General features: G+C 44.1%; 4 protein-coding genes across 5 annotated transcripts; all 4 read right to left on the reverse strand.

Moving 5' to 3' along the window:
• Nucleotides 1-1,969: 1,969 nt before the first annotated feature.
• Nucleotides 1,970-6,173, reverse strand: siva1 (SIVA1, apoptosis-inducing factor). The gene is made up of 4 exons (XM_070979656.1): nucleotides 5,985-6,173; nucleotides 5,443-5,631; nucleotides 3,065-3,218; nucleotides 1,970-2,194 (listed from the first exon to the last, which is right to left on the reverse strand). The coding sequence occupies exons 1-4, from the start codon at nucleotides 6,103-6,105 to the stop codon at nucleotides 2,146-2,148; spliced, it is 513 nt and encodes a 170-aa protein (XP_070835757.1). The 5' UTR covers nucleotides 6,106-6,173; the 3' UTR covers nucleotides 1,970-2,145.
• A 573-nt stretch (nucleotides 6,174-6,746) lies between these two features.
• On the reverse strand, nucleotides 6,747-11,221 carry adss1 (adenylosuccinate synthase 1). Its single transcript, XM_070979133.1, has 13 exons — nucleotides 10,943-11,221; nucleotides 9,864-9,966; nucleotides 9,706-9,768; nucleotides 9,560-9,610; nucleotides 9,389-9,455; nucleotides 9,127-9,234; nucleotides 8,971-9,052; nucleotides 8,758-8,884; nucleotides 8,513-8,667; nucleotides 7,824-7,948; nucleotides 7,555-7,652; nucleotides 7,290-7,439; nucleotides 6,747-7,084 (listed from the first exon to the last, which is right to left on the reverse strand). The coding sequence occupies exons 1-13, from the start codon at nucleotides 11,129-11,131 to the stop codon at nucleotides 7,032-7,034; spliced, it is 1,371 nt and encodes a 456-aa protein (XP_070835234.1). The 5' UTR covers nucleotides 11,132-11,221; the 3' UTR covers nucleotides 6,747-7,031.
• A 208-nt stretch (nucleotides 11,222-11,429) lies between these two features.
• LOC139342116 (inverted formin-2-like) lies at nucleotides 11,430-18,537 on the reverse strand. The gene is made up of 17 exons (XM_070979043.1): nucleotides 18,295-18,537; nucleotides 17,398-18,018; nucleotides 16,585-16,730; nucleotides 16,401-16,462; nucleotides 16,215-16,317; nucleotides 16,017-16,102; nucleotides 15,807-15,907; nucleotides 15,657-15,727; nucleotides 15,459-15,566; nucleotides 15,300-15,370; nucleotides 15,072-15,192; nucleotides 14,803-14,967; nucleotides 14,458-14,560; nucleotides 14,191-14,343; nucleotides 13,048-13,896; nucleotides 12,721-12,774; nucleotides 11,430-11,998 (listed from the first exon to the last, which is right to left on the reverse strand). The coding sequence occupies exons 1-16, from the start codon at nucleotides 18,473-18,475 to the stop codon at nucleotides 12,722-12,724; spliced, it is 2,994 nt and encodes a 997-aa protein (XP_070835144.1). The 5' UTR covers nucleotides 18,476-18,537; the 3' UTR covers nucleotides 11,430-11,998; nucleotide 12,721.
• On the reverse strand, nucleotides 18,527-24,701 carry inf2 (inverted formin 2). Of its 2 annotated transcripts, XM_070979044.1 has the most exons (6): nucleotides 24,327-24,701; nucleotides 20,686-21,087; nucleotides 20,057-20,172; nucleotides 19,688-19,847; nucleotides 18,988-19,021; nucleotides 18,527-18,728 (listed from the first exon to the last, which is right to left on the reverse strand). In XM_070979044.1, exons 2-6 carry the CDS (start codon nucleotides 21,080-21,082, stop codon nucleotides 18,581-18,583), a joined length of 855 nt encoding a protein of 284 aa, XP_070835145.1. In that variant the 5' UTR covers nucleotides 21,083-21,087; nucleotides 24,327-24,701; the 3' UTR covers nucleotides 18,527-18,580. The 2 variants fall into 2 exon arrangements, with proteins under 2 accessions (XP_070835145.1, XP_070835146.1); XM_070979045.1 differs by lacking the exon at nucleotides 18,527-18,728 and having other exon boundaries at nucleotides 18,984-19,021.
• Nucleotides 24,702-25,716: the final 1,015 nt, after the last annotated feature.

A 25,716-nucleotide genomic window follows, 5' to 3' on the forward strand; every position in this document is an offset into this window, starting at 1 on the left:
TGTATGTGTTTAGCACACTATGACCCTTTTCTTCCCCTTCGGGTGTCACGGATGGGGATGTGCTGAAAACCTTGGCAGCTGCACTCTCTTGTTTTGAAAGTACATACACGCATCACATCATTATGGAGTTAACAGAGGGGGGGGTGGAGGGTGGCTCCTTTCTTCTAAGCCAATTAAGAGTATGGTAAATGATTGAATAATTGAATCTGGTGTTTGTTTTTTACTCGTATTTGGGAGAGGGATTAGACAGGAGAGACAGATCACCAATGCTGAGATTAAACTGATGAAGCTGGATGAGTCATGAGGTTGTGTTCTTTGCAGACGACATGCTTCTCTCCACTGTCATGCATGATGGTATTATTCCCTTTCTTGTAGATACGAATTTACAAAAGGGATGTCTGATGCGATGATGGATCACAGGATAATGTGGTGACTTTGAAACAGGGCTTCAGATATCTGTGGATCTCTCTGACTCATAATTCCTAACAGTGTTACTCAGATGGTGAAGTCAAATGCATCTAGAGGACATTGGTGGAGAGAATATTTGAAACCTTCACTGGTAATTTTAACTCATGACAATAAATATAATACACTTTGTTGGGGGTGTTGGGGGTTACGTGTTGATTTCACATGTTTTTAAAAGAGAAATGTCTAATAAAATGAGGGTCAGGGATATGAGATGATTTTGAAAATATATTGAATCATTTAATTTTAGAACTTTTGTGTTAGGGATGCATCTGACAGATATTTTCATTATTATTTTTACCATTAATCAATTGGTCTACAAAAATAACACATTAATAAAAAAAAGAGCCCAAGGTCAGATGTTTCCAAACTCCAAGAATATTCACTTTACACTGATGTAAAACAGAGAATAATCAGTCACTTCTTGCAGGTAATGGCGAATATTTAGCATTTTTCTCGATAAATTACTTTAAGCAATACATCCTTTATCATTTCAGCTCCATGATTCATAAAAGTGTAAATATTAATTGACTCGAAACACATCTACAAGCTTCAGAGTTATGGACAAAAAAAGAGAGAAAAGTTTACAACTCAGAAAGCGCCTGTCTTCCTGTCAAATGTTTCATGTCCACCTCTGATTTCCTTAAAGCCTTATCAAGAAATGCGCAGACAACTTGACGCCTGGCTTGCCAGCAGCTGTCTGTTCACTCAGCCAGAAATCAAGCGGTGCTTGTGGACACCAACTGCAGAGCTCCCTAAAGACTGGAGCCACAACTGGCCCGCTGAGCAGGGGATGTGACTCACGCAGCTCATGGGCGCATTCGCAATAAGCTTCAGGATGTGCACTCATCCAAGCTAATATCTATAAGACCATGTCATATGACAGATTTCTATCAAGCAGTGCTGAGGACTTCTGCCACCAAGAACAATTACTCACACTGTACAATACCTGACCCTGAAACCAGTCATCATCAGTGATGAGCAGCAGCCAAGAGAAAGTGATGACTGCAGCTCAAGGTCATGTCCAGCAAGGATAATTGTAGCCAAATTGTATGCTGCAAAGCCCTGGTTCTGTTCAACCTCTGGGTCCTCTGGTTTCAATAAACACGTGATAGCAAATTGTCAAGGTCACTCCAGACAGGCTGGATCGGAATTTTGTTTTCATTGCCAAGACAAAACTTTCATGCTTTCGTAAAAGGTTGCAAATGTGCTTTTTAGCTTGGTGAGATAGATGCGTTCATCCAGTGAGGACGCAGGATTTGTGTATTACCCTGAACGTGGTCTAGTCTGAAACTCATCCCTCAGCTGAGTCCTTGAAGTGTGCTGCCATCTACTGATGCATCTACAACACAGGCTGATAGTTGGGTCACCTTTCAGCTAATTGGCAGATTTTTGTTCAAACGTGCCATTTTGATTCCTGCATTATTCAACAATTACTGTCCTGTGCCCCTTTAGTTAATCCCAACACACATCAACGACAGGTGAACCTGCACAACATTTGTTTGTATACAAAAGTGTTTCAAGTTTATTATTTCACTTTTATGCAATACATATATACAAGAAAACATTTTGACCACATAAAAAAAAAAAACACAGGTGTAAAATGCAGTGTTAGTAATATCTCATGTTAGGCAACTACATATGTTCAAACAAACTCCTGAGCTCTCCTCTGGTCTTCCTTTACGTCGAGCAACTGCAGCACAGTACTTCATCATATGGCCCGCTGTAACTGTGGAACAAAGAAAATATTACATTACATGATGCACTGATTCAAAACTTTACACATCTTTACACTTCCATTTTAAGCAACTCTCACTGAAAACGTTTCTGCTCAGTCTGACGTGATTAACTGAATAAGAACTGTTCCTCAACAGAATGTGTATTTGCTCAACTATCTCTTGTACCAAGGCGCTCACCACAAGTTCTTTGACTTCTATTACGCATTCGACACTCACCCTTTTTGGCTCGAGAGGTGGCTGTAAAGTCTGTAGTTTGCTTCCTCATACTCAAAAGATGAATAAGCACCTATCTTACTTCCTGCTTCCAGTGCTTTTTGATGTCTTAACATATAGCCAATTCACTTTTAGAGCTCTGTTTGCAATTTGCTGGCACTGCAGCCAAATCTGACCAGAAGCCAACAAGATTCAGGGTGAGTGGGAGGTCATAGTTTGGCTTAGTTATGTAAGTATCCAATTGTCTTGAAACAAAATACAATAAGTCTAGTGGACTTTTTGGTGCAGTGATGTTGACGCACACAAAGCCACAGTACTGCAGTACAGAGTGCAACCATAGTACCAGCACAAGAAGAATGCCTGTAACAGAACAGATGAGATACAGCGTGTACCCACCCTCTCATTTTTAATACCACAGTAAGAGACCTTATTAACATTAGCATGCATTGTTTCAGAGTTTAAAGGAATCTAATGATAATTTGAAGCTGGGACGACTGGAGACAGGCAAATAAGGCCACTATTTTCCAGCCCACATTAGCTGATAAGGACCATGCATTCAAAGGAGTCATGACAGAGAGCAGGCGCAGAAGAAGTGATGTTTTGTGGGCAGTTTTTAAAATATATCAGTTTTTCAAACTTGGACTTACTCTATAATGGTGCAGACAGAGCAACAGAGGCTGGAGCAGCTGGAGCACTGCTGGGTACAGGAGGAACAGGCTAAACGGTCACACTGGGAGCATGGTGCTCTGGAGCCCTGGCTCTTCTGACACACACAGCAGCCTGTGGAAGCCACTGCCACACCTACACACAAAGCACAAATCCACACAGCACACTGGATAAGTATGTAGCAAAGCATTTAAGTTAAAAAATATCTAGACTTAGCATCCAAATCTGTGACAAGCCTGACATCTGCTGGTAAAATGTATGAACTGAACAACACATCTGCTTCATTTAGGCCTGGGACTTAAGTGACTTGTTGGACTCTGACTCTGTCCATCCCAGTTACAAACCTCCTCTCATTGTCCTTGAGCATTTTTAAGTGTCCTCTACAGGCCTCAGTACCCAGTCATGTCTGCCAGATCCTTGTGACCCAGTAAACTCAGGAAATGCCATGTCATCATGCAACATTCACCCTGCATTTGTGTTTGAGTGGTCATTAATATTTTTTTCCCCAAGACCATCTTGAAACAGTACTCACACACCCACATGTACAAAGACAGTTTTTAGTGTAATCTTTATTCCTGTTCATACTGGCCGCACATATAGTAGATCCAGATCAAGTTGTTATTTTCCATAATTACAATCATTTTGGTATGAAACCTCCCCTTTGAGCTTCCCTAGAGAATGTTTCTGTGCTGAGCTGCAGTGGAGGGCAGTAACACAAAGTGGGGATTCTGTACAAAAATGCTCAAAGATATCCACTTTTTTTTCTTCTGAGAGTGATGAAGCTTCATATTAGCTTCAGCTGAAATTTGGAAATAATGTTTTACACAGAAAAAGAAAATTGGGGAAAGCACACTTGCTTTTGGAAAGTACTGATTCAGGGCCAGTGTGGACAGGAAGAAAGATTACAGCGTAGGTGTAGATGGTATATCGGTTTCATCACCATCACCGGTGTCAGGATAAGCCAGGACATGAATATTGCAACACAGTCATTACTGTGATAAATGTTTTGGCATTTTGGAAATGTGCTTCACCGTGGCTGCCATAACATGCTAGGGAGCTATGGGCATACTCATCGAACTAGAGTTATATCCAGCAACTACTGTTTTCCTTGCAAAACTGCAAGTTTTGCCATTTTTATGTTGCTTTACTGTTTATTTTGCTGGTTAGCCTGTTGAATTTGGTGTAATTATGCTCATGTGGCTTGTAGCATCTATTGTAGACCCACACGCTGCAGCAATGTTGGTGGATTTCATATTGAGGGTAATCAAGAAAACTGTGAACGTCAAGTTCTACTTGAAGCCAATTAAATAACTAGAGAAGCAGGTTGGATGGTGGGAAAACTGTTTTTTCACGTTGCTTTTTGTGTGGTCTGACATAGCCAGTGCTAATGTTATCTCAACACTGCATAGTGCAACACAATATACCTAATTTGTTTTCCTATTTGGAGCTAATAAAAACAGCATTTTAAAAAACGTTTTTTTCTTATTTAAAGATATTTTCCCTGTTTTTTGCTCCTGTCCCAACTTGTTTGAAACATGTTGCTGCATCAAAGTCAGAATATGCATATATCTTTAAAAAAATAAATCAACTGATGAGGTAAAATATTAAATATACAATATATTTTACCTCTGTACTGTTTATTGCATTCAGTTTCATTCATGTTTTACACAGCATCCAGACTTAAATGGACCAGGGATTGTATTACACAGACTAAGTCAAAGAACCACAGCAACACATTAAAGTATGCAAGTATATTTTCCATCAAGTATTAGAAGATGACTCGTACTCTAAACTTGTGTACTGATATTTCCTGAATGCACCCTTAGCTTAGGACTTTGTGAGGTCTTATTTGGGGAGAAGGAGGTTCGGTGAGCACTTCAGGCTAGAAAATAAACCTGAAGCGGTTCAGACACTCCAAAGGATCCTTTTTCATTGGCTGTGTCAGCATGCTTTGGAGGACCCAGCTCATCTCACCTGGCTGTAAAGAGCAGCCACTTCACTACTCTGCTTTCATCAGTAGGTGTCACTGTTCTCACATATTTTAAACTTCATTTACTATTTTTGTGTCATTCCCACTTAAGTTTTCTCTTCCAAAATGTGATTTGGAGAGTTAAGAGTAAGCTCCTGCCTTTGTACTGTGATACCTTACAAAGGACAATTAGTTTTAAAAGTAGATGGATGACTTGTTGGCAGTTGAAGAGGTCACTCATATTGCAACTGGTGCTCTCAATGCGAGGTCCTGTTATTTGACACCTCAGAGCTGAGTTTTCATGCTGTGTCTTTCAGTGTTGTTTTTCTGGGTTTGTCAACGTATTATACTCCAAATTTATCTGCACTGCATCCATCAGCTAAGACTCACCTTGTGCAGTGTTTGCTCTGGTCAGTCTCCCATCGTGTCCAATCAGTGTCTGTCCTCTCAGCAGTGCCTGGCTGCATGTCGGTGTCTCAGCTTGTCCAGTGGGCTGCATGTCAGTGCAACTCTCCTTCCCAGTCCACATTTTGCCCATCACAGCCTTGGCACCGTTAAAGAGTAGGTTCTTTGTTTTTTCTGGGGGAAAAACACTCACTCATCAGTGAAATGTCACGTGAACACCTCATCTGACCACCCTGGGGTAAACAGGGGGCTGTCGTTTCCACACATCTTAAAGTCTGTCCGACTGTATTGTGGGAGTTCAAAGGTCAGCTGGTAGTAATGTCAAATATATGTGCCCATGTATATATAAATAACCTAATCGTTTTAGGAAAAGCACAAATGTACTTACGCTAACTAAATGTGACTCCTTTACGAACGTAAAGAGATTTGTTTATATCCAGCGACTGCTACGCAAAGACAACTAGCACACAGCTAACGTTAACGTTAGCTAATACTGCAAGGCATCGATGCCTCCAGGAAGCACCTACCGTGGATTTCTTGCCTGTATTTGTAGCCAAACACGCCATAATTATTCAACTCTTGTTGTCCGATGTGCATTTTGTATTGGGAAGAGAAGGTTGCCGAAAACGGACACGCTCGTTTCGGCATTTTGGCTTTAAAAGAAGTTCCACCGTGCTAGTTAAACCTCCACACTTGTTTGTTGCGGCAAAAATGCTAGCGAGGCAATAGGCAGCCAATCACACACATCTTTTATTATCACGTGAAAGCTCAGAGCCAATCAGACAACTCATCTGGCGTCACGTGATCTTCGTTTCCACGATAAACTTCATCATCACTGTATTGCCGCCACTGACTGTCGCCAATTTTGTGATTTCCGCTTTTAAATTTCAGAAATTAAAATCTAGAGATCGGTGGAACACTTGGAGCAAAGCTCACACATGACAATAACAACCAAGGACGGGAAGAAGAGCTTTTCAAACATTAAAAATGTGAAGTAATGTATTCTCTCCAGCACATTTAAGATGACTTAAATGAGTCGATGAGATTTTCTTTTGATTAGAGTAATGTTCAACACAGTTCTAACACACACACACACACACACACACACACACACACACACACACACACACACACACACACACACACACACACGCACACACACACACACACACACACACACACACACACACACAAAATTGTAACAGTTCATGTTTTATGAACTATTAAATAATCATGTTTACTTTGCAGACAGTCAAGCTGGGCTCCATAAATCAAATCATGATGAATTATCTACAGGGTGCCCATCATGTACTAGCTTTTATTTGAAAACATTTATTCTGGTTTAATTGGTGATACAGCCATAGATTGACAAGAAGCTTATGATTAAATCCAACCATTGCAATAATAAAAGAAGAAGAATGTTTGACTGCAACACAACAAATATAGCCAACATTGCTCAAAGGTTACATGGATGTTTTGTTTATTAGCTGGTGGAGAAGGTCATTTTAGGTGATGAAATGCCACAACATGCCACTTTGTCTGTGCTTCCATCAAGAGGCAATAAAGGTCTGCCTTTAGAACATCTGGATCATGCATTCTCTGGACTTGCCGACACCAACCCACTTGACTAAGGAGAGAGACAGAAATAGAGAAAAAGATTAAAAAAGTTGAAGTCATAAGCGTTCGTATTGGAAAAAGCTGTTTCTGAGAAGTGAAACAGTGCCCCCAAATGGAAATCATGCATTACTGATATTGACTTTGAGACCTTCACACTGAGTGTTATACATTTCTTTTATATTCAGTGTGTGTTTGTCATTTTGTGTCAAACGTACTGGGAACTCCAATGTGGTTCTCAATGAAGCGGATGTAGTTTTGTGCCTTGGCTGGCAGGTCGCTCCACTTCCTGGCTGCGGACGTGTCCATCTTCCAACCAGGGAAGGTCTCATACTCAACCTCCACTTTTTGCAACACGTCCATGTTGGCTATGATATAAAGAAACCCATTATCATCAATTTTTAAATCAATGTAATTTGTCATCAAACAAAGCAGATGGGTTTATGAGACTCATTCTACAAACTGTCCCTTCTGTTACATCACCTGGGAAATGGGGAATTCTTTTTCCATTGAGTTTGTAGGCGACTCCAACTTTAATTTCATCCAGCACATCCAGAATGTCAAGTTTTGTCAAAGCAATGCTGTTGGATGGGTAACATGTCATAGGAGAACTGTTTAACATGTGCTGTTTATCATTACTGAAATGGAATATATGATGGTGCAGAAAAAATGCATCCTGGTGGCGTAAATGTGTTTCAATATCATAACCACAAAACACCTGATGTCTTGCTAAAACTGCTCAAGTCACTCACGCGGTGAAGCCATTAATCATGTGAGCGTATCTGACGATGACGAGATCCAACCAGCCACAACGTCGCTTCCTTCCTGTGGTGACACCCACCTCATGACCCCTCGTCTGCAGCAGCTCTCCTACTGCCTGCAGGGAACAGGGAAAAAAAGCAGACCTACCTCTTAATTATTCATCATGACCTTAAATGATGTCAGGTAAAAATCCCACAGAAAACATGCAATCAGTGCACTAGCTTTACAAACAGCTGAGTACAATTAAACATCACATGTGCCTGGGGGGATAAAGTTTAAACATCCTGACCTATGTTCCTATGGTCAGCTCCCGTGACAAGTAACATAACCCCAGCTCTCACAGTAAATATATCCTGAACCTGGCCCTAAATTTATCCTGGTCAACATGTGATCTGCATAAGAGGTAAAGAGTGTTTGAGGCCGTCTCTCACAAAATTTGACAGCTGCACTCAGGCAGAGAACAACCCCACCCCTCCCGTTCCCTCCACCTCCTGTGTGTCAGCCACATGATCACAATCAAACGGTACACGTCAAGCTCATTATCAGCAAGTTACATAACATGTCAAGTGTCTCTCTTCATACCAGTGAAGGATGGGAAAGCAAGGACGACGTGGCAACATCTAGTATACACGTGCCTGTATCATCTCACTAATTCACTCCAGCGATATCAAGCTCTTACGTTGAGTTGTTCTGTGGGGAAAGCTCCAATTCCCACTCTGGTGGTGTAGGCCTTTGATACACCAAACACATCACCGATATTCACAGGGGGGATGCCGAGACCAGTGCACGCTCCGCCCACGGTGCAGTTTGATGATGTCACAAAAGGATATGTGCCTGAGGAGAATCAGTTTATAGGTTGGTATGGCACAGACTCCAAACAAATCACACACAGCATGCATTTTGTTTTATTGCTGCTGACCCTACCAAAGTCAATGTCAAGGAGAGCAGCATTGGCCCCTTCAACCAGAATTTTCTTTGGAGGTCCATGAAGGGCTTCATGCATGTAATAGACCCCATCTCTGACCATCGGCCGCAATCTCTCAGCGTATTCCTGCATGAGACAAGAAGACAGAAGGTGTTTTTTTCTTCTCAGAGGCGACAACAGTCATTTGTTACTTAATAGTTGTCAGTGTGTACCTTGAGTTTTTTCAGTTGGTCCTCAACATCAACTGTCAAGGATGGATACATGGATTGGTACTGGTGGACGAGGTTCTTGAATCTGAGAGCAGAGGAAATCATGAATGGTGTGACATTATAGTGTTGGTTTTGTAAAGTATTCACCGTGATCCCAACCTCATGGAGAAGTCCTTAAAGTCACCCAGGAGGTCACACACGCGCAGGCCTGTGCGAGATGCTTTGCTGGAGTATGCAGGTCCGATACCCTTCTTGGTCGTTCCAATGCTGTTATCATTCACAAGCAATAGAAAACAGATGAAATAATGTGTGGGATGAATGTAGATGTGTACTGACTGTGCTGTGGCATATTATCTTTTGACACAATGTTGGCAGGTCTGGCTCACTCTGAACCTTCTGCCTGCCCTTCCCTTCCCCTTACTTCTTTCCTTCTTGTGCTTGTCTTTCAGTCTCCTGAAGGCCATCGACAACCTGGTGGAAATCAAACACTGCACAGGGACAGCAAACAAATCAATAAAAGACAACCTTCACACAGAAACATGCGGTTTATGTGGGCTGTATTTCTATAGACCATCAAACATGCGGTACACACCAAGGTGAGCTCTGTCTGAGACAATTAGTCTCTTCTCCCAGCCTTTCAGACCTGGTCAGGGAATAGAAATCACAGCTGTGTGAGAACGCACTCATCTGAATTTACACCAGTGCATTTTGTGTGAAGCATATTCTTTCTTTAAATACCTTTCTTCTCATTTTTATCACCTTCCTCAAACAAGCCAGGTAGATGTATGACCACTCCATTTCCTACAAGGGCAGAGGAAGAGGGACATGTAGACTCACCTGCACATGCTTTCTGCCATGACTGCTGTGTCTGTAAAGCTGAAAATTAGAGCCCTTACCAATGAGTGATACGCTTTTGGGGTTGATGATTCCACTGGGGAGAAGGTGGAAGTCATACTCCTTGCCATCCACTACCACCGTGTGTCCTGCGTTGTTGCCCCCCTGTAAATCAAAGCAAGGTGCACATTAAGTCCACAGCTTGTGCCGTCAACGTTTTCATGACGATCTCATCAAACACAGTATGATGTTAACACCCAAGACCACCACAGAAGACTCAGCCTCACACACGTCTCATGTTATTTTCGTGAGACGGCGATAAGCCACCCTCTTCCCAATTCAGAGCTTTACCAGCACCTATTTTAACAGACTTGGCTGGTGCTGGTGGATCCCCGGCTCAGACCTGGCCTTCTCACATATCCAGCCACCCTGAGAATGTGACCTCTCTCCAGCCCGGTGGGTGGGGCTCTCAAGCCTCCAGAACACAGGGTGCTATCCTGTCAGTGGAGAAAGTACAACACAGCAACTGTTGGCAGATTTCACTGTGTGTCCCGGTGCTGAAGTGACCTCTGAGATCTGACCAGAGGGTTATGTGTCTTATGTAAGCGCACAGAAACGGGCAGCTCTGGAGTTGGTCTTATTCTGAATTGAACCATCACAAATCCAGTCTTTTCTTTTCAGAATCTCTTTGTGGTCAGCTGGATGAGCAGGTTTAGTGGTGGGTAACAGAATGAACATATAAATCAGCCTCATAAGTTGCACTTGCTGATCCTAAAATGATGAACAGACATTCTAGATCTGGAAAATGTTTTGAAATTTGAGTTGAATGGCCACAATTCCCCTATTCCATCATTTAAATCCTCGACTCACCGATTCTAAGAGACAGTACACACTCCATATGGGTTATTGTGGTAGTCAAGAAGGTTTCCGAGCTAACAGACTCCATAAACTGATAAATATTCCCCGAATCTCAGAGGTGCAAGTGTTTCCCCCGGAGCACCTGTTGCGCTCCACCAGGCCACCCACTACGGGACGGATTCCGTCGAGAGGTTATGAATTGATAGGAAAAACGGCATTCAGCAATATTACACGAACACGCCCCAGCGAACGCTCATCTGAAATCACGAATCCAAACATTTACCTGACATCTGCACACGACGTCAGCTTCAGTCGCCAACAAGTCGACGACTTTCCCTTTGCCTTCGTCTCCCCACTGCGCACCGAGCACCACCGTCGCTTTGTTCCAAGCGTCGCTGCGCGGTCGCTTCTGTCCGGTCGCGGCGGGTTGATTCGTGTTTTTGTGGTCTTTCGCCGACCAGGTGAGCGACATGACGGCGGTGGCTTTACTCCGTCCGCCTCAAGAAGACTGTGTCTGCAAGACTGGCATTGCCATATCTGTAACTTCATAGCCGATGATGTCAGAGCCAGACGCGCAGGAGTGCGTAACTGTGCGCTGCCAAGTTGTCTCCAAGGCTGTTCAAGCAACGAGAAAATAGCCTTTCCACAACAGCCACAGGGATGTATGGTGACAGATCCACCCTTTAAAAGCCTGCTATTACATTTACTGGACGTAGCCAACATAGTGAGGCTTTCTGTTTGCCTCATCTGTGTGACTGAAAGACTGTGTTGATTCAAAGACAGCTGAACAGTAAATCCACTTTTATTAAAATATATTTAACATTAAAAGTTACAATCGATTAAATGCCGTCCTTATATTTTCTGTTAGAGATCATCTGGCTAATGAAGAAAGAATCATTTCTTTCTCGGTTTTTTTTCTTTCGGTTTTCAAGCAGTTGTGTTTTGATCAGTTAAACATCTTGCACCAAACACTGCGTCTTTCTGTGGGTGCTGAAGAGTAAATAGTGTGTACGGTAGCAAAACACAGTCACTGCATATTACAACAAGAGTACAAAACATACAAAGCATATTCAACTCTTTTGAATAGTTCTGAATCAAAACCACTCATACACAAAAACTACAGCTCATTTACATAAAGTGACACAATAACATTCATGCTGTGAAGGTCGCAGCATTCCATGTTTCTTCTTCTTGGTCTTAAATCACTGCAAAAGGAAGACCTCAGCATCCTCTCGAAGGAGTCATTCATATAGTCTCACAATATAAAATACACTTCAGTCCTTCCAGTTCAGAAATTAACATTTTCTTCTTCCTCTTGATTTCCTCTTTCTCGAGTCACCTGGGGAAACAAAGACTAAAATCAATAGTCAGAATCAAACACATCGAAATTAAACACTTTAATACCTCTTCAAGTTATTATATCTACAGCTTGTAGCCATGGCTACATCAGCTTTAGTGTTCAAATTTTTTTTTTCTTTAATGCATTTACATCACAGACAGTACAGTGGTTATATCTTTCATCAAAGTCAGATTAATGAAGCACAGTTTACAGGAAGCACACTAGACTGTGTTAGTAGGTTAAACAGTCCCAGCTGCAGGTTTGGGGAATGGACAAGAAAATATGGAAGAAGAGACACAAAACCGACAGCTTTCATGAAATAACTCAGTCCACGATGACTTCACAAAGACTTCACAAAACTGCAAGGCTGTTTGAGATGAGAACCCTGATGTTAGATAAGTCAGCCACTTATTAAAGAGGATTAATTGCTATATATGATCACACGCTTCAGATTATTTCCCCCCTGGTTTCATGGACATTTAGAATCACCTCAAGACACATTTGATTAATGCTGTTAGAGACTTTGGGCCTGACCACCACTGAATTGGAAAAGTGTTAAAGTGAGAGCAAGTGCTAAAAAGCTGGACAACAGAGACAAATGAGATCCAGATTCCAGTTAGACCAACAAATGACGTGTTATTTGGGACGAAGCTTCGACGGTGACTGAATTCATTAAGACGATGTTCCTGCTTACAGTTTGCCAGCCCATCGATTTGACCTACCTCACTGCAACACACAGCCTTTTTTATGCTTAGTGTGTCCTTTCCCACTGTTACCTTGTGTGTCAGAGAGTCAGAACGGAAAACAGAGCATTCAAACAAACGGACCATATTTAAATCCAGTTCATATTAAATCTGCAAATCAACACTCTTTAATAAAATGCATGTTATCGTACAAAATACTTACGGACATACGCTAAAATAGCCCATGCATTAAAATGTAAAGTGCTAAATGAAATAAAAGCAAAACATATAAGGATTTCGATTTAAGACACATCGAGAGACTAGCAGTCCAAACATGATCTTTATTTAAGTTAATAGAAGGATTACCTTGAGTACTCTTCTTTTTGTTTCGCTTAAAAAGGCTCGGCCGTTTCTTTGGTTCGGGCTGAAGGGATGGAGGCACCTCTTCAGACACTGATGGCAGGTCTTCTGACTGCAGTCCATCAGGGACGTCCCACCCCTCGATGCCCTCACTGAGTGTACTCACGCTCCTTTTATGGTCTGAAAGTTTAGACGTCACCTGGACCTCATCTTGGCCCAGTGTTTTTGCACTAATGCTTCCCCGCTCATCTCCACCTTTCTCCTGCTCCACAGTCTCTGTTAAATGGCTTATTTTATCACTAGTTTCACCTTTCACTCCTCCTGTTATATGGCTTTCACTACTTTGTGTCAAATTGTCTGTATTAGGTAAAGGGCTTTCCTTGATCTGAACATTCACACTAATGTCTGCTGGCTCCTCAGGTGTCAGCTTCTCAGGAGCCAGGGTGGAAGTGCCATCTAAGGCAACCTCTAGCAGGTCCAGATCGGAGAGGGAAGATGGGCTGAATGCGCTGGTCTCGGTTGAATCTAACGAAAAGTCAACTGTGGGGAGAGATGGTCGGTGCTCCGCTTCACCCTGAGGCTGAGGTTGGGTCGTATCCAGCGAAGATGCTGCAGGTTTCTGTGGGTGTTGCCCATCCTGCGTTGCCATGGCTGCTTCTCCTGGGAGTGTGTTGGGAGGTATAGCTGTTCCGTCTTGCACTGAACTTTTCGGTGCTGGTGGGGTCTCTTCTGATGGGCTGATGAAGCCGTTCACTTCGCCTGTGCTGGGCGGGTGACCCTCGGTCTGCGGTTTGGTGGAAGCGGAAATGGTGGCTATTTCTGCGGCTTCTTCGTCTACAGGCTTCACACTTGAGCCTGAGGGGAAGGAGGAAGGTAGTGTTGATGGTGAAGGTGTGTGCATTAAAAAGCATTATTCTCTTTGAAATGGCATGATATTTCACAGGGAGCAAAGATGCATGAAAACAAAATGCTAATGGAGCTTGGCAAAGCAACTAAATGGTGGAGCTAGCGCAGCACAGACAGCACCTGGGTGTTAAAGCACAAAACAGAGCCTAGATAAAGCAGAAAGGCTGTGTTGTAGCTCGCAGTTAAGTGGCTCAGGAGCGGAGCTAGGAACTGCGGATGGGGGCCACAGTCTCTTGTCCTTACCAGATGGGCAGGTATCCCTACGCATTTCACTAGAAGGGAGGCTTTCCGAATCGCACCTTGGCCTGGTCTTTCTAAGGCTGAAACCTTTCCTGATATCCGCCAGGAGGTGGTCGATGATGCAGCCGTCGTCCTGTGGCACAATGCCTCTCTTGACTGGTAAAAGAGAGGAAAAAAGATTGCCTCAAACACATGTTCAAGTCAAATTACATCACGCTCTGGAATGGCTAGTACAGTGAGACAAGAAAGAAAAAGCTGTTCGCAACTTACTTATTTTTCCATTCTCTCCCTTCTGTCTCTTGGACTCTTCCTCTGCCAGCTGCTTCTTTCTCTTCTCAGCCTTGGCTGCCTGTTCTCTCCTGGTTTTGTTTTCCTGTTATCATGAAAGTCAGGATGCCACTCACTGCCAAGCACACACTGTACATAGCAATTTGTCTTTGTATCATTTGAGCAGAGGCATTGACATGTTCCAGTTTTTCCACAGTGTAATGATACCCATGCTCCAAAGAAAGCTCTGCTCCAGAACCAAGAGCAGGCATAACTGTGCAGCGCATACGTCTACTGTAGTCATGCACACACATATATGATTAACATCAACAAAGTATCCTCCCTGACCTTCAGCGCCTTGATGAAAAGTTCTCGAAAAGTCTTGATGGTTCCGAAGAGTTCCTCAAGCGACAGCTTACTGGCATCTTCACACAAGTAGACAGCCAGCTCGCTCTTCTTCTTCTCCATTGCAGTGAACCTTTCGCTTAAAGCTTGACATGCCTCCACATTTTCCTGCAGGAGAGAAAATGGAGGACCTCAGATCCAGCCTCCAAGAACAGCGTTGAGTTTACAAAATTTGGCTTCATCTGCAGGGAAAACAGAGACCATCATCTTACCTCAAGAGCTTTTGCATACTGCTCCTTCACCTCTTCCACAGAGTTGGAGACCTTCCTGGCTGTCTCATTCAGTCGCTTCAGTAAGGCACTGGCTTCCGCCTGAACGGAGTCCAGATTAACTCTGAGGACAAAGTGCAAAACCTTTGGTTATAGGTCTCTTACCGATCCACTGAGGACCAATTAAAAAAGAAAACCATGAGCTGAGGTTGACGTGAAAGGTTTCTATACCCTGCTGCTTTTTGACAGATCTCTATATCATCTGGCAGCGCCAACAGCTCCGGGTGGTTCGCCTCTGCTTCCTTTGCAAAACAAGCCACACAGTGCGTAATTAAACTGGTCACAATTAGGGGAAAAAGAAGTTATGGCAGCTGTGGGCCGGTTGTGTACCTCCAGGATGTGATGAAGCAGCGTGATGCGGCCCTTGTTGGCCTTGGTCTCTGTAAGCTTGAGCAGAGAGCTGATCTTGAACCCCTCAGCATTCCCTGTGTGACTTCCCTGGAAGTAGACCAAAGATTAAAAATGCAAGCCCTGTCTGAATGTCAGGTAAGTAAGATAAAATATACATGAGACCAGAGAGGTTCTTACATAGTTGAGAAAATTTCCGACGTCAAGGATGAGCCTGCAGAAGCTGGGCATGAGCGTGCTCATTCTGAGGGCTGAGAATTGCGTTACATCGTGTTAATGTGATGATACAGACAGCGTGCGACTATATCTGAAGGCCTTGGGCTTACTTACACTGGCAGGCCTCCTCCACCAGCTTGACTTTAGGTTTGAGCATATCCAACACTGATGAAGTCTCCTCACACAACAACATGCACTCAATCCTCAACTGATAACTGGGGAGACAAGCCAGGAAGCAAAGTACATAAGGAGCCAAGCATGACAGAACACATGCAGCACGCTCCTGATTAACAGAAAAGGAGTGAAAAAAAAAAACAAAGTTACCAGGGCACAGTGAGGAGGGAGGTGTAGAAGCGGTCAACATTTGCCAGCTTGTCTTTTTCTCCTTGGAAAGACTTCAAATTTTCAATCTACATAAAAAAAACAAAAACAAGACGGTGAGTCAGACATTTGTCATTTGAAAGTGGGCTCTTAATGGCAGATGTATGTGTGGAAAAGGTAAGAATGTAGAACAGCACAAACCTCGTGTTTCTCTGGCAAGAGCTTTAGAAGCTGTTTCAGCACCTCTACATCAAACCTAGTCCGGTCCCCGTTCTGAATCATGGCTACAAAGTCCTCATTTTTGCTGGACAGAGAAAATGAGAAACACTGAGCTGGAAAATGGACCAAAATATGTTAAAACATCCAAAACAATGTGAGATATATTACCATTTGAACTGCTTCAGGAATATGTTCAAATTCAAGTTTTTCTTTGGATCAATGAATGTAATCTATATTGAAAAAGAAGAAGACATTAGAGAGGCGTATTGATTATTCAGCTGTGATAATCAGGTGTTTGCTCTCAGTGCTGCAGCTCAGAGGAGCCGTGTCGAGTGCTGTTGACCAAGCGCACCTCTTTAGGCTCCTTCTTGACAGGAGCAGCTGCCCCCTTGTCTTTGTGCTCGGTCACCGGGAGACAGAACAGCTGCTCGATACTGCTGTAGTCCGGCTCGTGAGGAGGAGGCTCTTTCTGAACCGAGGCCCACATGGAGTGACCATCTGTGTGTGTGTGCAGGAAGAGACAAACCTGTCATGAGCTCATGCAGCACCATTTTGTATCAACATCACACCATGGCTGAAACTCATTTGAAAGTTAAGAGGCAGGGGAATCCTCTGCTACACCCACATTAGATAATAACCAAATCTGGAGTAATGGTCTGTTTATGTTTACTTTGTTTATATCAGTGTTGCCACACCATCAGCTGGTCTCTACATGGGCGTCCTCTGCCAATGTCTCACTCACATTTCCCACGGTTTTATTTAAAACATCTATTCAAACTCAAGGGGTGAATAATATCTTAGTTATTGTTACTTTCAGATTGCATTTTTTCGTACTTTTCCTGTCCAGTGAAAACCACGCATCTCCAAATTTGGTGATTTTGAATGTTTGTGTCAAACTGAATGATTAATGGGTTGAAACAGGACTTCTCTCTGAGCTCATGAGACGTTGGCTTTTCAGAGATACGTGGTTCTCACAGGGCAGTGGCACAACAGACATACGCTGATCTTACAGAATATGGTGCACTGCGGTCGACTAAACCACCCAACAGTATATAAAGCAGTTAAAATGAGCCCAGCCTTAAATATCTCACCCCACCTGGGACTGCTGCATTCATAAACACGAAAAGAACTGTTGCGCCGTCACAAGAATGTTTAATCCACTCACCAGTGACAGCGCGGAGTTTCTGCCAGTTGAGCTTTTTCATCCTCAGGGTGGGACATCGGCTTGCCTTTAGGGGCGCAGCGCACCCAAGGGCCTGGCTACTCTGAGCCACTATCATGCCTGGGGGGGGAGGAGGAGGAGGTGGCATGCCAGGCAAGGGAGGTGGCGGCGGTGGTCCACCACCCATCCCTGGTAGTGGTGGCGGAGGTGGTGGGGGTGCCATGCCTGGAGCACAGGGAAGGGGTGGTGGTGGTGGTGGTGGTGGCATTCCAGGCAAGGGAGGGGGTGGCGGGGGTCCACCAAACCCTCCAGGTAGCGGTGGAGGAGGAGGTGGAGGCGGGGGCGGAGGTGGAGGTGGGCACTGGTTAGAAGGTGGGAGCGGGGGCCCAGTCATACTGGGAGGTAGAGGAGGAGGTGGGGGTGGAGGGGGAGGCGGAGGAGCAGCACACAGCGGCTTCTGAGAGGACGTGACGCCTTTGTCTGACTCGACTCTGTCCTGATGGTCCACATCGGTCTGCACGGCCTTATCCGCCTTCAGCAGCTGCCCGTCCACCTCATGACGACCTTCACAGCCTTTGGAGAACATCAGCCGCTGCATGATCTTCTCACAGGACTCCATCTGAGCTGGAGCGCAAACACACACACACACATACACCACACACACATACACCACACACACATACACCACACACACGACCCCTGTGAAACTACTTCTCTCACTGAAACAGAAGCTTTCAGCCGTCCTGTCAACAGCTGCGCCCTTTTCATCGCTACAATCTATTTATCCTGGATAAACACTCCCCTTCACACACGGCTTCCAGAGGAGGCCATTATCGAGCCATTATCCTCCTCAGAGTGTTGACCTAAAGTGAATGTATTGTTGCTTCAGTGCTGACTCACAGTCCTGGGCCAGCAGTATGGCTCTGTTAGTGATGGCCTCCAGAGCCAGCCAGATATCGGAGCGGGTCGGGCCCAGCACCAACAACGTCTGCAGGATGGACAGCAGCTGGAGGGAGGCTGGAGAGCTGCTCACCTGCACACGCCAACACATGCATGCACACACGTGAGGAGGGCTTGTCATGTTTACATACCTACATCTATAAACTTAATGACCCAGAAAAACAAGGCTCTTCCTTTACTATGTGGCATCTGTAACAAAACGTGGATTCATTCGTGATAAAGCCAGTCAGACCTTGTTAAAGAGTGTAGTGAAAACCTCCAGGTGATTACTCATGTCAATGCCCCCATAGACCCGCAGCAGCTCCTCCTCATCTTCAGCCATTGCCTCTTCAAAAGCTTCGCACTGAATAATCAAGTCTTCATCCTCCTGCTCCCTGCGGATCAGCCACACATATTTCACTCCATCGCATTTAAATGCCACATTCAAATTTCTAAAAAGCAACGGCTCGCTCCTTTGTGCAAATTACTGCCATTAATGGACACAAATAACAAACATCTTTTCCTAAAAGCACCATTTACTTGATCATTGAGATTACAATGATTATGGACTTAAAAGCAACGTTTAAAAGTTAAACCTGCTTTAGAGACACAGTAAGTCTAAAAAAATCAACTGTGAAGAGAGGGAGGGTTTACCTTAACTTTGGCAGAATATCAAGTAGCTGAAGCCCTGCAAAACAACAATAAAACACAAACCTGAGGATCACAACACTCACTTAGCAGTTTTTACGTAAGTTCATCTTTGAAAAGGTGTCATACATCTCTTCACAGTGCCATATGTCAGCTTTCTGGTAATTGGCAGCAGGTGAGCGATCAAACTAAAGGGGAGGGGTCAAAGGAGCATCTGATTGGTCCAAGATACTGCTGCAGCAATGACATATTTGTCAAACTAGCCTCATAGGGAGAAGGTCCATCAGTGCAGGGTTAATCTGTTTTTGGCCAGTGTATACTGGGACAGACTCCACAGGCCGTCAGACAGAATAATCCACTACAGACAGATGGATCACTCACACTGATATCATTGAAATCACATTAGATTTTGATCTAATGTCACTAGTTATGGGGTTAAAATGCACGAGTACACAATGCTTTACCCACTCAGGGTTTGCTCTGTTCTCGGGCGTTTTGTCAAAGTGAGAATGAGGCCGTCAGACCTATTCTTAGACAGTCCCAGTGACAGGGATATTTGTAATAGAGCTCCTGCTGATGGCCTGCTTTCTTCTCTGCACACTTTCAGCGCAGAGGGGAAACACTGTTTACCACAGGGTGACCTAACTCACGATGCGACTCTAGACTCCCAGACAATTGTCAAACAGCATCCAAACAGAGCGCCTACCGATAAACTCCTTCCTCGTCTTATCTCTGTGCCTGAGGTCATCTGAGCCAAAGATGATGGCGTTGATGACGCTGAGGAGTGTGACCATGTACGGGACGTTGTCTGTGGTGTGCAGCTCGTTCATGATCACGCTGAAGCGATACTGCTGTGTCTTCAGGCCCTGAAGGGGAAATCAAAGGCACCTTAGTATCACTGAGGAAGACTGTGATTCTACATGATTACAATGCTTGTGCATGTAGCCGACCACTAGATGGCACTGTCAAAGCATCTATTACTCAGAGTGATGCTGTAGGGTCATGTCAGGTAAATCTCACAACAACTTAACTGCTCAAAAACAATGTAAAAGGCATGATATATTCATCTACTTGCCTTGTAGTGGTCCAGGGCATCCAGTGCGAGATGATGGCCGTCTGTGGAGAACATGCTGAGGGCAGCAAGCAGCTCAAACACTTGCTTCTTCACCATGGTGTTGGAAGTATCCAAGGCTGCGGAGCATCATGATCACACATTAATACAGGTTAAGCACTCCTATTTCCCATCTGTTTCTCTTAAAAGCGAGCGCCTATCTCTGCCCCTTCCCGCTTTGTGTCCAGACACGAGCACGATGCTTCGTTGAGGCAACTCAAGATGAACTTTGCTCTAAAGATGTGGCGTTGTACTGAAGATAAACATGTATTTGTGTGTGAGCGCGGGGAAATCCAATAGTCACAACACACTGTGACACTGCATTTTTAGGGATCTCCCGAAGTAACCCATAATGATTCATCTCTGTATATAAAGCAGAGTGCATGACTGGAAAATTCAGCTCTGCAGGATGAGTCACAGAGAACTGCTGACTTGCGACCAAATTTAACAAAATTTTACAAATGAATGAACAGGTTGATTATATATACTATAATAGTTCAGTATTCGTGAATATTTATCTCTGTAATCATATAGACACTATATGGAGTCTTGTAGATGTGATGATTTTTCACAAAATGAAGGGTGTGGTCAACCTTGGGAGAGCTTCCGGATGTATCCCTCATTCTCTATAATGAAGTGGATCCCCGCGGAGGAGTTCATGACTGCCCGGACGCAGCTGACGCAGGTGAGCTGCAGAAGGGCGTCGGCGATGCGAGAGCATCCCCGCCCCGAGAGCCGGTCCAGGGCCTCCAGGAGGAGATCCAACCCGCTCAGCTCCAGGAACTGGACCATCCATGTCTGGTCGCTGCCCTCCAGGCGACGCTTCAGCCCAGAGTAGTTGACCACGGTGGGGACTTGCAGCAGCCTGATGCACAGCTCCGGATCGGCACTCTCCAGGTTGGCTTCCTGTTGGGTATCTGAGTCCTGCGAGGAGCCCAGGCGACCCCTCACCGCCGCCCACTTCTTTTTCCCATCTGACTTCCCTGACATGATGGCTGTGGAGGAAAGAAGGGAAACACAGTCTGTGTTAATGAGAGATATTATTCAGCTTGTATTTCTCAGAAAAAAATCTTGCTAGTTTTGGACTGCACACGTCTGTTTGTGCTATCGTCCACTGTACAGTGTCGTCATTGCTATCCAGACCAGAGGAAGCAGGCCAAAACAAGGCCTTATCAGAAAGGAAAACAGAATAGGAAACGATAGCTCTGCATTTCTGTGGATGAGTAAAAGATATGTCAGCAGTCCAGTCATCACCAGCTCTGCCAAACATTCTGACTTAATCCTGCTTGAAAGGGAAGAGACTCGCGTTGGCTCAACAAAACTCTCTACAAAGCCAGGCTCAATGTGGACAGCGTATCGCAATTTACTACGTAAATAACTGTATTTTCAATCTCACTGGTGGGATGTAAACTTCAGAGAATATACACAAGGCACACTTGTGAAAAGGCATACAAACCGTGTACAGGAAGAGCATTTCATAAACACCATGCAAACAAATCTGACATTAGCATGAATGCAGACATTGATCCCACACTTGGCCTTCTCTGGCACACCCCCAGAACACAGTCCCCTCTTGTACCAACCTGTCTCACCCCTGAGCCTGAAAAACGATGTAACTAGTATAAACACGTTCCCACACTCTAATAAAGTCAACAGGATAAGGGTTCAGGCCAAAAAAGGGGAAAACTTTCTTCAGAAGTCTAAAAATACTTTGTGATATTAGGTGGCCTGGCATAAATGGACAGCGTGAGCGGTTCTTCTTCCTGCTGTTGTTAGTTAGTTCCCTCTTGAATTCTCCACCACATGAACCACTGCAGTGTCTTCTTTTAAAAGCAGACTAAAAACTAAAAACACCTTCTGATTATATACTGTATGTTCATGTCACGTATGATCTTTTGATGATTTTCTTCTTGCTTTATATCTCAAGCACGCTGAGTCCACGTCTATTGTATGAAATGTGCTGCATAAATAAACTCGCCATGACTTGAATTCACACTTGGCAAAGATAACATACAGATGAGGCATTGTGTAAAGAGCATGAACAAACACAATGCTATGCAAAAAAAAGGTCACTCACAGAGCCAGCCTGGGAGGATTTCTAGCTTTTACAAGTCCTCTAATTTGCCTGCTTTTTATCTTTTATCTTGCTCTTATGCTGCTTCGCTTTGATTCTCCATCTTAGGAGCTCAGTAAAGTAACGGTAAGCACTAGTCACTCTGTTGAGGTAAGGTAAAATGAGGCTTTTTCTTTTCTCACATATTTTGGCAAGGCATTCGTCAGCTCCGACTGCAGCATTTCAGCCCTGCTGTCAGTGTGAGAGTGTTACCCTGGCAGCAAGCAGGCAGACAATGGTGTTTTACAATAGGCCTTCTCAATACTCTTCAAAGAGCTGCGTTCATTAGCCACAAAATAGATGGAATGCTCCCTGCCCCCCTTTCAGCCGAATCAAAGAGTTATGCCAAGCCAATATTCACACACCTTCTGATTCTGGGGTACATTGTGCTTTCATGCTCAGTGTGAGTGAAGAACAAAAGTTGCAAGTTGATGCTTGTAATCTAGAGAATTTTCACAGTCATGAACACTTGTGAGGCTACTAGAGTTCATTGAAATGCACTGAGAATTCTGTTAAATGGACTCACTTCCCACAAAGCCGAAGTTATGACTATGACACCTCAAAGGATAGGTGTGTGTGTGTGTGTGTGTGTGTGTGTGTGTGTGTGTGTGTGTGTGTGTGTGTGTGTGTGTGTGTGTGTGTGTGTGTGTGTCATGTTTGCTGACTCCAAAGCACAGCTCAGGAAGTTTTCAGAGGGAAGGAAAGGACCGTGCTGGAGCAGGAAACTCGGCTCAGATAAACATGCTGGTGTGACAGCTCATGTTCCCCTTCTGAAATTTCAGTTTCATTCCAAAGGATGCAGATGTGATCCAGAGTGGAGGGAGGTTCTGTTCATGCGCAAACGTCTGGGCAGCAACGCCAAAGATCAACCGCTTTGGAAAAAGAAAAAAAAAGAAACATTTGCATATTCTTTTGTGCGCTCCTCAAATACATAAGCAACTTTAGCTCGCCGACCTTGTCTGCCAGAGCTCCCACATGTACCACTAATAGCAGGCTGATTCACTGCTGCACAGGACAAGCCCACTCATCTGTCCTCTGGTTAAGCCGCCCACGCGGCAGCCCACTGCTACTGTACAGCATCAACACTTCTGAAAATGCAGAAACATCTTCACGGATTTATTTCCTGGACATATGCAAAAGCTTATGCCTGAGCATTTTTGCTGCAGTTGCTCTGTGCATGCCAGCAATAAGGAAGGAGCGAAAAAACTAACAGATTCAGGTGGAATCAATTCACTGTCATGCAGCAGTTTGCAAATTTCTCTCTCTCTTCTCAGTTTGTTCGAAAAAGCAGACATCGTTGGGAGATAAAGGATGAGGATATGTACCATAAAATGAGTTTATGCCACTGAAATGGGTGATGGTGGATGTTAGCACATGGAACGTGTTGCTTGGAGACTGCGCGATTATACGTCAACATTCAAGCTTCATCCAAAGTCTTTCATAGTATCTGAAGAAAGATTAATGCAACAGAGAACATCTGGTGCACATTAGGTCGGTATCCTAACCTTCCCTCCTCCCCTCCCTGCTATTTAAGGGAGTGACCGACATGCCTGCAAAGTCTGCAAGCACGTTCAGGAGTTCAACTGTATCTTCTGATTGGAGTTGAGTTTTTCTTTTATTCGCATTACTGTCTGGGGATTTTTCCAGCTACAGACGAGTCACAGCGCATATGTTCCGACACGCAGCCTTGACACCGGAATCCTCAGTTCAAATGGATTTTTGGCAACACGTTTTTTTCCCCCATCACAGCCTTCTTCCTCCTCATTCTGTCCAAAGCAAGAAGGTTCAGAGGGAACAGTCGATTACCACCTCCAGGATGGCGCGACAGGACTGTGACACCTGAATATCATTGCCAGTTTGTCCCATCTGCGTTATGCGCTGGCACGTTATGATAAACGGAGAGCTGAAATAGCGACATTAACGGTGCAACATCATTACTTTGCGCTGCGATTTTCCTCACACGCCAGGGGACATAACGGGACTGGTCACCTTACTGTGGCGAATAAAAGACACCAGAAAATCAAAACCATAACGAGGATTACTTTCGCTCCTGCACATGTCAGAGCACAATACACTGTTGCATCGTCGCAGATCATCCACAGGCTGACTATGATGTCTTACCTGGTTTTATTCCATAAATATGCACTTGAAGAATCGCGTCCTCTGGCGTGTGTCAGATGGGGGAGCGCTTTACAGTCATCCGGAGCACCTTTTATTCTGCCTGAAAAGGACACATGGAGCTAGTGAAATATTCGGCACTGTGTGGCAGGTCAAACTCCGCGAGGTATGCGGATGGCACCGCTTTCAAATCGCGATGGCCCGAGCTTTCACTTAGTTGTGAGACTGACAGCGTCAAAGCAGCAACATTACCGAGCTGAGGCATCCGGTCAAAACTTTCACAATAAAATATAGGCGTAGTAGGACGCAAAGCGAAACGCAGTTCAAAAATGTCAACACGTGGTAGTCGCAGGTTTCACTGGAGGCAAGCGTGAAACTGTGAATACAGTCGAACACAGAAAGATACAGATATTGTGGTTACAATAAAAATTCACAGAAGATTCAATGAATAGAATGAAGTCCTGCTTTAGCCAGCTACGAATGTATCGACTGGCTAGGCTAACTGAAGTTAGTTAGCTAGTGATGTTGCCTAATGGCATTAATTTAAGAGAGAAAACAAGGTCTCGCTCGTGAAATAACAGCGGTCCCTATAGTAAAGTAAGTACAACAGAGTGATAATTAAGGTTAACATAAAAGCGGAGTCAACAAAGTAAATAAAATAGTTGACTAAATACCATCAAAATTAGTATTGAAATTGGGAACGTGTCAGCAACACATTAGCCTTCAAACAGTTAGTATGGCTAGCTTAGCACTACACTGACCACAAAACAAAAGGAAAAAACTAATTTAACGTAACACAAATACCCAGAATAGCTATTATAACGGGAATACCTTCAGATAATGTTCAAAACAGGGGAGTAATGTTCATCTCCATGTCAGATACCTCTCCATATAAGCTTCATGGTCGTAGTTTGCCAACTATAACAATGTCAGTTAAACTGCAACTGTAACTGAGGGGTTGCTACGGGTAACAGTTCATTCAACTGAAAATAACTGCTAGATGAATCAAAACACATTCAGCCAACCAAATATTTTCCCTTGCACGGTCACAGTCGAAGCGGTTAACGCTTTTATTTTGAAGGCAGAACTGCCTCATTTCTGGTCTTAATGTGCCTGAAGCCGTAAGTGATGTTGACTGCAGCCAATTATGCGGGCCCACCTCCTACACTCCCAATCCCATCAGCCGGACCTGACCTCCGGTGCACAGTCCCTGCTGGAGGTACATTAACTCGGCTCCCATGAGACAGCCGATGATTCTTGACAGTAGCTAAAAGTCGTCTGTGTCAGGAACGTAATCTATTTTACTCTTGAGTTAATCAGGTTTTATCTGATAACTGAACAAACGATGTCTTCTCTCAGTGCAGCAGAGGGAACTAGGAGAAACTGGGGCTTC

This window comes from Chaetodon trifascialis, chromosome 14 (genome assembly GCF_039877785.1).
Source record: "Chaetodon trifascialis isolate fChaTrf1 chromosome 14, fChaTrf1.hap1, whole genome shotgun sequence".
Lineage (NCBI taxonomy): Eukaryota > Metazoa > Chordata > Actinopteri > Chaetodontiformes > Chaetodontidae > Chaetodon > Chaetodon trifascialis.

What these genes read in the sequence shown, in the direction of transcription:
- LOC139342116 (XM_070979043.1), bottom strand. Translation starts at nt 18,475, where the DNA reads ATGACAAGCCCTCCTCACGTGTGTGCATGCATGTGTTGGCGTGTGCAG. An exon ending in TCGGAAATTTTCTCAACTAT is followed by an intron (nt 15,567 to 15,656) that starts GTAAGAACCTCT and finishes GTCTACTTCCAG; the next exon opens with GGAAGTCACACAGGGAATGC. An exon ending in TAGGGATACCTGCCCATCTG is followed by an intron (nt 13,897 to 14,190) that starts GTAAGGACAAGA and finishes CCTTCCCCTCAG; the next exon opens with GCTCAAGTGTGAAGCCTGTA.
- siva1 (XM_070979656.1), bottom strand. Translation starts at nt 6,105, where the DNA reads ATGCCGAAACGAGCGTGTCCGTTTTCGGCAACCTTCTCTTCCCAATAC. An exon ending in ATACAGGCAAGAAATCCACG is followed by an intron (nt 5,632 to 5,984) that starts GTAGGTGCTTCC and finishes TTTTTCCCCCAG; the next exon opens with AAAAAACAAAGAACCTACTC. An exon ending in CAGAGCAAACACTGCACAAG is followed by an intron (nt 3,219 to 5,442) that starts GTGAGTCTTAGC and finishes CTTTGTGTGTAG; the next exon opens with GTGTGGCAGTGGCTTCCACA.
- adss1 (XM_070979133.1), bottom strand. Translation starts at nt 11,131, where the DNA reads ATGTCGCTCACCTGGTCGGCGAAAGACCACAAAAACACGAATCAACCC. An exon ending in ACGTCGTGTGCAGATGTCAG is followed by an intron (nt 9,967 to 10,942) that starts GTAAATGTTTGG and finishes TTTGATTTACAG; the next exon opens with GGGGGCAACAACGCAGGACA. An exon ending in ACCAACTGAAAAAACTCAAG is followed by an intron (nt 8,885 to 8,970) that starts GTACACACTGAC and finishes TGTCTCATGCAG; the next exon opens with GAATACGCTGAGAGATTGCG.
- inf2 (XM_070979044.1), bottom strand. Translation starts at nt 21,082, where the DNA reads ATGTCAGGGAAGTCAGATGGGAAAAAGAAGTGGGCGGCGGTGAGGGGT. An exon ending in ATGCCCTGGACCACTACAAG is followed by an intron (nt 19,848 to 20,056) that starts GCAAGTAGATGA and finishes TTTCCCCTTCAG; the next exon opens with GGCCTGAAGACACAGCAGTA. An exon ending in GACGAGGAAGGAGTTTATCG is followed by an intron (nt 19,022 to 19,687) that starts GTAGGCGCTCTG and finishes GTTGTTTTGCAG; the next exon opens with GGCTTCAGCTACTTGATATT.